The 9852-nt window shown below is 35.6% G+C and overlaps 1 protein-coding gene across 1 annotated transcript; it reads right to left on the reverse strand.

Annotated features, from left to right (window-relative positions):
• Window positions 1-998: 998 nt before the first annotated feature.
• LOC132303313 (glyceraldehyde-3-phosphate dehydrogenase A, chloroplastic-like) lies at window positions 999-4680 on the reverse strand. The gene is made up of 5 exons (XM_059800531.1): window positions 4521-4680; window positions 4239-4358; window positions 2960-3282; window positions 2614-2858; window positions 999-1610 (listed from the first exon to the last, which is right to left on the reverse strand). The coding sequence occupies exons 1-5, from the start codon at window positions 4563-4565 to the stop codon at window positions 1108-1110; spliced, it is 1236 nt and encodes a 411-aa protein (XP_059656514.1). The 5' UTR covers window positions 4566-4680; the 3' UTR covers window positions 999-1107.
• Between the last annotated feature and the right edge of the window lie 5172 nt (window positions 4681-9852).

Below are 9852 nucleotides of genomic sequence, written 5' to 3' on the forward strand. Positions count from 1 at the left end.
AATTTTTATATGCAAATGTTTTGTTCAATTACATGAATGAATCGTGACCAAAAAAAAAAAAAAAAAAAAAAAAAAAAAAACTAATAATAAAATTGAATAAATAAAAATAAATCATAAATTAAGTGAATATAGCTTAGTATTCTTGGATCTCAACTATTATTTACATGTCCTATATTACGTTATCCAAGCTATTAGCGTGGAGAGAGGAGAGATAAAATAAATAAATGTATGATAGAATAATTTGTTAAGGGGCAAATTCGCCCAAAAAAACAAAGTAGAAGCCCATCAGATTTAAACTGATGACTTACTCCATACCATAAAGTTACTTCACCGGTGAGTTAAAAGGGTCTATTTAATTCAATTTGAGTCTTTATGTGGATAAAGTGATATCGCTTTGGCCCAGTACAGTGGAAGTTACTCTTCTTCATATCTGAATAGGCAAGTTCTTGACGCCAATTCTAAACAAAAACGGGCGATTTCATAGGGTTCGCGCTAGTCTGAACTGCACGTACTGCCACCAATTCCGGGAGTACTTTTTTAATAAAATTTTAATAAAAAAGAAAGGTGTAGGGATAATCGAATCATTTATCTTTACCGAATTGTACAGTAAAAAGTTTATCTTTACCGAATTGTGCAGTAAAAAGTTGGGTATCCGTACATTTTAGACTATATATATGGGTGATTGACAAAAATTCACGACTGTGATAATCAATTCCTAAGGTGGATACGGTACACCCGACGACCTCCGAACAATGATAGAATATGCTAATATTAGATTAGTAACTTTTGGTTCTCTTTTGAAGATTTTTAACCCCCAAGAGAGGTCAAGCTCCCATCCAGACATTAATAAATATAGTGATAGGGGTCTACTTGTCTCACCTCCTATATGGTTTTAATATAAAACCAGTGAGACACGAGTAAAGAACAGGTCTATCTTATAATTAAGCGTTACTACAACTTCAACAGTTTTAGACATAAGAATAATTTAGACCTCTTAGTACCTGTTCAAAAGCTGAGATTTCAAAAAAGATGGAAAATGTTTTTACATCCTCGTTGCAAATTCCAACAAAAATATACATCTACAAAAGAAAATGGGAGAATCAAAGATCACTTCCAATTGTTTGCAACAATATCAGCCAGATCAACCACTCTCTGTGAGTAACCCCATTCATTGTCATACCAAGCAATCACCTTAACCATGTCGTCGCCCATGACCATGGTTAGTGAAGAGTCAACCGTTGAGGACACATCGCTGCATCTGAAGTCCACGGAAACAAGTGGCTCATCACACACAGATAGGATCCCCTTCAGCTCATTTGCAGAAGCATCCCTGAATGCACCATTCACTTCTTCTGCAAAAGTTTTCTTGGCAACCTGAACAACGAGGTCCACCACTGAGACGTTAGGTGTGGGCACACGGAGGGCAATGCCATTGAGTTTTCCTTTAAGGCTGGGAAGGACAAGAGCCACCGCCTTTGCAGCACCAGTTGACGTCGGGACTATGTTGAGAGCTGCTGCTCGTGCACGTCTAAGGTCCCTGTGGCTTGCATCAAGAAGCCTCTGGTCTCCGGTATAGGAATGAGTGGTTGTCATGGTACCCTTTATGATTTCTAGCATGTCATATTCCATTTATCCCATGTCAGCACTAACTCAAAAATTTCCTAGTTATGAAATTTCAAATCCATTGACAAATATCTGTGATCATAAAGCTGTAACGTGCATATGAACAAATGAATCTCTTGGAAAAATCACAATGAACAAAATAAGCATCTTGGAAAAATCTTAATGAAAGCACATTACAATTGTACCCTATTTAACCTTATAAATAATCAACAAGTGCGGGACAAAAACTCACAACAGCAAGTTCAGGCAATCTCTCTATGTATCACAAATAATGAAAAACATGATATCAAAAAATAAATTTGCGTTTGGGTGATCAATTATCGAGACAACCTTGATGCAAGAAACTAACCAATAAGAAGACAATGTTCACGTCATCTACGTGTTTTCGTGGTGAAACGAGTAGAGAAAGGTTGCATCACTATATATCTTTCTGTAGAGTTTATTTGTAAACCTTTAATGACACTCTCAAATAGACAAGAGAGCCTGAAATTTGAACAGCAAAAATGAATAAACTATGATATTGGAAAGACAGATAAAATTGAAATAGAATGAAATATCAAGTAGTTGGACCTTGTGTAGAAGGCCTCCTGAAGTAAAGCTCTTAGATCCTCATGGGCTTAGAATTCTTAAAGCAACAAGTGGCCATTTGTGAATCATATGGTTTAATAATTTTTCATGCTTAAATGGATTGGTTCACCAGCAAGAACAGTTTCCGAACTGAATGATTTGAACTCTTGATTAGATGTCACGGATTAGAGCATTCCAAGCAGAAAGAATCCCAAACTGTAATTGTGTATTGGACTGAGTCCTCACAAAGTATCAAGGTAATAAATTCATCAAACAGTTTGCCACTTAAGCTTAAAACTTGGTTGATTTCTCTTGAAAATGTTCAAAACAACTACCAAACAGATAGAAACAAAATTGAAGAAATAGAAATGCAAATATAAGTACGAAGAGAAGGTGGGACTGGGAAGGAGGGAGATGTATTACCAAATTTTTGGTCAAGGACCTTGACAAAGGGGGCAAGGCAATTTGTGGTACAAGAGGCATTGCTGATGATGGGCTCGGCCGGGTCATAGGCATCGGCATTGACACCCACCACATAGGTGGGTATGTCACCTTTCCCTGGAGCTGTGATGAGCACTTTCTTGGCCCCTGCCTCTATGTGCTTCCCAGCACCATCACGGTCCACAAACACCCCTGTCCCTTCGATCACCAGATCGATCTCCATCTCTCTACAACATAACACAATTCATCAAAGAAACAAGCACTGTTAATATGTATCTCTAAACATTTATTTTGTAATACACAAGCAATAGAAATGTAATTCAATTACTTCCAGGGGAGGTTGAGGGGATTGCGGCTAGACACGACTTTGATAAGCTTGCCATCGACAGAAATGACATCGTCGCCAATAGGCTTGACATCCGCGTCGAATATGCCTAGTGTGGAATCATACTTGAGAAGGTGGGAGGCCTGCTTGACGCCTCCAGTGTCATTGATGGCAATGACATCAAGAGCGGAGTCCTTCCTGCCGTGCCAACACCTCAAGAAGTTCCTTCCAATTCTCCCGAAACCATTTATTGCCACCTTCAGCTTTGCTTCCACGACGCCTGTCCTGTTGCCGCTGCTTCCCTCACCCCTCCTACTCACCCCAATCTATCAATCACCACGACCACATACAATCATCAATTTTTTGTGCCAAAAGGAAAGCAGAGATAAAACTATTTTATTTGAGACATCAGCTAATGTATTAGTAATCTAGGATCCATTTTTTATTCTATCCAATCTGAACATTCAACTCTTGCATTTTTGTGCTTTAGTTATACGGTATGTTTACTATGGGGTGCTCTTGCTACCTTCCTATCCCTCCATCCAATCCAACAACTAAGGAGGCACGGTCGTATAGTAGCAATATTACATATGATAGCATTTTCCTAAGTTAATTCTTTCATTGAATTCCTTTGTGAACTTGACAAAAAATTATATATAAAAGAGAGAAAAAAAAAATGTTCAGCTGTGAAATTGACGTGCTTAACTAGCTGAATAGGTCGTTCATTTCAAAATAATAAAGAAATTCATGGAATGAAACAGCTCAATATCATTCCTCACTTTCAAATGTCATGCCAGCAAAATAGCTATGGTTTCAAATTTTTATCACTGCAATCACTTTGTTAATAGTCTATTACTGAAATAGCTGTGGTTTCAAATTGTTAGTTGTCTCAGCAACAACTACTAAGAACAAATGAGTACCAGCGAGCTTTGTGATTGGTAAAGTATTCTTTGATAATATAATTCTGCATTTAATTCTAAGCAGATTAAGTGACGAAAAGGGTAAAATTTTACGCTAAGCACTTCACTTATCATTAAACGCTAAACACTCAAAATTCACAAAGTATACCAAAATTCACAATTTCCAGTTACCACTTAAAACATATTTTCAATCCTTAATTTTCAGTTTGTTCAAACTTCACCTAAGAGGCTAAGAAATTGTAAAGTGCTGCCAGCTAGCTTCCTGGATGAAAATGGGTGATAACACACACACACACGCACACATTCTTTGTACTATATATCAGAATTAAGTCTTATTAAAGACTGAGAATTGAAACACTCACAGCAGAGGTCTGGAAGGCAACAAGAGAGAGTAAATCACCATGGGATTTGCGAGAAAGTGGGAGAAAGGTAGAAGAGCTGCTCCGGAGGCCGGCGAATTCGGAGAATCCTTTACTGTTTCCCTACACTTGCACAACTACTCCATCAAATTCTAGCATCACCCATTACATAAAACTAATTTTAGAAGTCATTCTGATAATCAAGATACCTAAACACAATGCTTATATATATATATAATGAAATAACCGACAACATAAATGGTATGATAGATGTACAATAATGACCTGGAATAAGGATGAATTGACTATGGAGAGGCCAGCCGAGGCCATGGCTCAGCTCTGGTGACACTACCCACCACAAGGGTCAGTTTGCAGCAGCAGCAGTGGTTGATAAAAGAGGTAGAAAAATGTGGGCTTCAAGTTTGAGATGGAAGTTTTAAGGGAGATGATGAGATGGGGGAGAGACATAATTTGAAGAGGATGAGATTATTGATAGCCTCTCACTCAATGTATGGCTGTGGTTTCCTTTCTTGCTTTACCTCCAAATCTCCACAAGTCCCAGTATTTCCACTTTTTTCATGGGTGGGTCTTGGGATTTTATGGCATTCTAATGGGCTCTTTTTAGTTTTTATTTTTGTTTATTTATTTGTAATTATTATTTTTAAACAGGCCTTAGTTTAAAAAGCCCTACTTTCAAATTTCAATCTACACATTTTTGAGTCCAAACAATAAATAATATTACCGCTGTTTCAAAATAGTTGGATGCTCTCTCAAAGTACCTAATTATTTTTGGACGAATGGAATACTATCAAGAGGTCCCTTTTCTAAGCAATCTATATCCACTTATCCACTCCTATTACAAATTTAAAAGTGTCACGTGTCTTACTTATCAAAATTATATTGCTTTACATTTTAAATTTTACTAATTTAATCAAATTAATTCGTGTAAAAACGTGTCACTCGCGTCACTTATCAAAATTATATGGCTTTACATTTTAAATGTCACTAATTTAATGATAAAATTTTACTACAGCAATGGTGAAATATGGTTAGTATAGTAAAATTTCAAAACTTATGTAGTGAAGTGTCATAAAGTTTGCGCCACGAATGAGAATATACTGGGGAAGCCTTTGATTCTTTGGCAATACTCATTGAACTACTTACAAAACATTGACATAACCCCTGGCCCAGTAGCCTTTCTCAAAGGGGTGATCTTTGTTGGTAACAATTAGGGCTGGGCGGGAGAAGCCGATGAAAAGATTAGCAATATATATATTTTTTTTTTCCACAAATTTTGAGATTGTTCTAAATCTAGCGATGAACAAAGAGAGTTCGTGATTTCTATGATGAGGGTAACTTCATTTTAACTTTTTAAGAAATAAATTCAATTAAAAGAAAGAGAATATATAAGTTTGATTGTCAGGTATAACCTTTCTGTAAATGAATTTATATAATATCTGTAAATGAAGTTTATTACATGGGTTAATTACACTCACACCTTTGGAGTTTATTTTATTGATAATGAGATGAAAGTTAACTTCTTTTTGAACACTCACTCCCGGTCAGAAATTACAACCAAACAGTCCCTAAAAAAGTGGGAAAAGACTTTATTGCTCTTCAATAAAATAATAATTCTTAGTCTAAAATTTCATAGTACTTAAATGACTAAAAAACCCCTTAACATTTTTTCCATTCTGTGATTTCAAATTTTCAATGATATATATATATATATATATATATATATATATATATATATTAGTTCAATGTAACACATCTATATATAGAGTTTTTTTTTTTTTTTCAGTATATGGTTTCAATGAATATATATATATATATATAATATATACACACACACATACTGACATACACAATATATACATATATATCAGTTCAATGGTGGGTTTCAGTGATGGATTTAATTCCTCATAATGGTGGGTTTTAATTTATATATACATATATACACACACAATATATATATATATATATATATATATATATATATATATATATATTCAATGGCAAGTAACACTGCAATCACCGTCACCCCACCATAACAGCCTTATGCAACAACCATAGATTTTGTTTCACTATCTGAAGAGCAGAGCCCCAAAAGCTCAATTCTTATGCGATCAATACGTAAAACGACTTCTATTAACAATAACAGGTCTACGTCGCATCGTCGAATGATTATTCCTGAGGTGTATCGCCCGTTACAAGAACAAGTGAAGAAGAGTCAATTTTGGATGGTGGTCCTCCTCTCAAAACCACCGTCACTAGCCACGGCTATCTCCCACGCCTCTCTCTCACCACAGACCGGCATCGATCCCTCTATTGGGAAGGAATTCTTGCCCTATAACTGATAATTAATTGAAAATAAAGTAGAAATAAAAGCCCAGTTTGAAAAAGGAGGTTTTTGCTGGTTGCTTGTGTGTGTACATATGAGAGAAGGAAAAGAGAGGAGAGGGAAAATACTCGGTGCAGTCTTAACTAACTAAGATACGGTTATGGTGACCATTCAAAAAAAGAAAGAGAGATACGGTTATGGTGGTGATCGGTGGTCAGATGTGGTGGCTGTTGTTGGGGTGGCGGCGGTAAGAGGTTGAGAGCATAGAGGAGGGAAGAAGATAAAGAAAAAAGGTTAAATTAGTAATGGTAACATTTCAATGGGTCAATTAACAAGATAAAGGATATTTTAGTCATTTTATTATGTGTCAGAGTGGCGGGGAGGGAGTGTTAGGCTAACTTTGGTCTGTTTATCCACAAATCTCAAAAAATATGAATGTAATTAACCTTAATACAAAATATTAACATATAATTTTCATGAGAGCACAACTGTTATAAGGTGCACCTCATCATAGGTTTTTTCCTGTACCAAGTTACCAACACACACTACTTTTAAAATATGTATCTAAATTATAAAAAAGTTTTACCAATATATTTATTTAAGAAAATCTACATAACATTTAACTATAGACAAAAAGCTAGTGTTTCAAATTCAAATACCTCCGGATTTTTTTTTTTTAAACTGTTCCATTAATAATTATTTATTAAACTAGGATTTACTTCTTTGTTTGTTTGTTATTATTATTATTTATTTAATTTTACTTTTTTAACATAAGTATTAATGGTAAACCCATTATGGGCTGACCCTTGCCTGACCCCACTTTTTTTTCAAAGGTAAAATGTTCTATATATATATATATATATTCTCTAGTAATAAGAAACAGCAATACGACATCTAAAAGCATAACCAAACAAACAACACTAGGCAAAGGTATATGACAAACACCAAACAAAGCTACCATAATATAAGATATGGGACAAAGACCCAGTAACCATAAAAGCATTCCACGTCCCAACCCAAACTAAGACCCATAGTCAATTGGTCATTTTTAATTACAGACCACAAATTTGGGCTTAAAGTTGGACCAAACTTAACATCATCCCCAGTTAATATACCACCATTTCAATCAAATACTTGATATTATATTTATCTATAAGCTGTGGCCCAACGTTTTAGAATATATAGTCGAGAAACGAGGAGGACCCCGGTATGATGACCCGAAGTTTGACTCGATAATGGATCCCGAATGCGGAAGCGAAAATAGAAACCAAATCTCTAGAGATCCAATACATCTCTAAGACACTAAAGTGACCTTCCATGAGGCCACGGAACTTAACGAGAATGAATGCGGAAGTAAAAGATAAAAAATAGACCAAGTATGCCCCCAAGGGCAAAATGGTCTTTTCACACAAAACAATGTCTCTAGAAATGTACATCATTCCTAAGACACAAACGTGACTTCCCATGAAGTCACGAAACCCAAAAGAAAGCAAAGCGGAATCGACGCTTTGAAAAAAAAAAAAGGACAAGTTTAGCCTTAGGGGCAAAATGGTAATTTTTAGAAAGATTTGGGTTTTACCGAGCACACTATTGGATAGACGACGAAAAATTAACAAAGTTAGACTCAAGAATCACTTGATTCAGAATCCGGAGAAAGGGTGAAAATAAAAATGAGCGTCGTCGTGGCCGAGGGAACAGCCCAGCAGGCCCCATGCGCGTGCCCCCCTTGCGCGCGCATGACACCTGCTTGACAGCAGGTGTTGACAGCAACCCAATTTCTGATTTTTTTTTTTAGAACAGTGAGCTTTTTGGACCCTTAAATGATTGTTTTTGGGAAAACACAAAGAAGAAAGCCCCCTTAAAATCATGTTTTCTACCTGACTATGTCAAATTTTTTAATTTTTTATTTTATTTTGATGTGTAATCCCCAAAATACCCTTTGGCTCAGTTTTGAAGAAAAACCTAAAAATTGAATTGCTTCAAGTGTTCAAATGACCAAATATGAGGTTGTGTGCTAAAACGATTGTGCACGTAAACGTAATTAGTGTTTTAAGACGTGCGGGAATGGTCTGTAACCTCTAAATATGCCCGATGCAAAATTCAACCTATTAAACCTCAAATTTGCCTAAAGTGACACTTTAAAGGAAAACTTGAAACCAAAACTACATAGATGTTTTCAAAAAACTATTTGGCCATTGGCCACACTTCATGCATGTTAAAAGAGTCCTAATGAGTATGTTTTGGCACACTTTTCACCAACCGAATTTTAAATAACAACTTAAGATTTCCAATTTCTTTATTTTTCAATAATAACACATAAAACCAAAAGTACTTTAAAGAACAACTTAAAAGCAAATGGCCATTGGCCTCATTACATATACCTCAAATACATTCCAATTGCATAATTAAAACCGAATATACATGTTTTGACATATAAAAACAAAGACTAAAGCATTTCATGCTAACAAGTGCATGAATGAAGGACTTCAAATTTACAAGACAACCAAGGAGTATTATGTATCCCGAAACATGATTCCGATACCTGAAAAATATCCCAACAACGAGGTTGAGCAACTAAAGTTACTTGTAGGAAGATGAACATGCATAAACCTAATGTTTTACAAGTTTTGCAAGTTGATATGAATTAATCCATGTTGTTCATTCCACCTAACGTCTATGTCAAAAGTGAGACTCAGGGATCATCCTAAGTTACCTTAAAGCATTTCTAGCATAAGTCACAATATTTATGTATATAAACAACAAATGAGCATACTATATAACGTAACAAGATATTGATTATCAAAGTTATCAACTTTAAATCTAAGGTGCGTAAAACAACTAAAGATATAATTTATCGTAATTGGAACTTTCAATACGGCGTGGCAAGATATAGATTATCAAAGTTATCAACTTGAAATCTAAAATGCGAAAACAAATAAATGATATAACCTAGCATAATTGGAACCTCCAATACAACACGACAAGACATAGATTCTTAGAGTCATTAACTTGAAATCTAAAATGCGAAAAACAACTAAATGATACTGTAATGACCAGAACCTGTAGGTCCAAACTGTTAACCGAGTCCTTACCTGAACCCGAGGTCAACTAAGGGTATAGTCATCATTTCCTACACTCATAGGTAATACTCAATTCATTACTAGGTCCAAGGTGCTCCAGAATTATAGCTTAGAAAGAGAGGATCAGAGGTATAGGTTAAAGGGCAAGGTCAGCCGGCTGATGGCCCTGCGTCGGCCGGCTGAAAGAACAGGT

This window comes from Cornus florida, unplaced genomic scaffold (genome assembly GCF_030987335.1).
Source record: "Cornus florida cultivar Cherokee Brave unplaced genomic scaffold, ASM3098733v1 CherokeeBrave_3.0.0_Hap2_Chr04, whole genome shotgun sequence".
Lineage (NCBI taxonomy): Eukaryota > Viridiplantae > Streptophyta > Magnoliopsida > Cornales > Cornaceae > Cornus > Cornus florida.

Excerpts from the sequence above, each read along its gene's own strand:
- LOC132303313 (XM_059800531.1), bottom strand. The coding sequence starts at position 4,565 with ATGGCCTCGGCTGGCCTCTCCATAGTCAATTCATCCTTATTCCAG. Across the intron at positions 2,859-2,959 it reads CCCCTCAACCTCCCCTGGAA|AGAGATGGAGATCGATCTGG; the intron begins GTAATTGAATTA and ends GTTATGTTGTAG. Across the intron at positions 1,611-2,613 it reads GGTCCTTGACCAAAAATTTG|AAATCATAAAGGGTACCATG; the intron begins GTAATACATCTC and ends ATGACATGCTAG.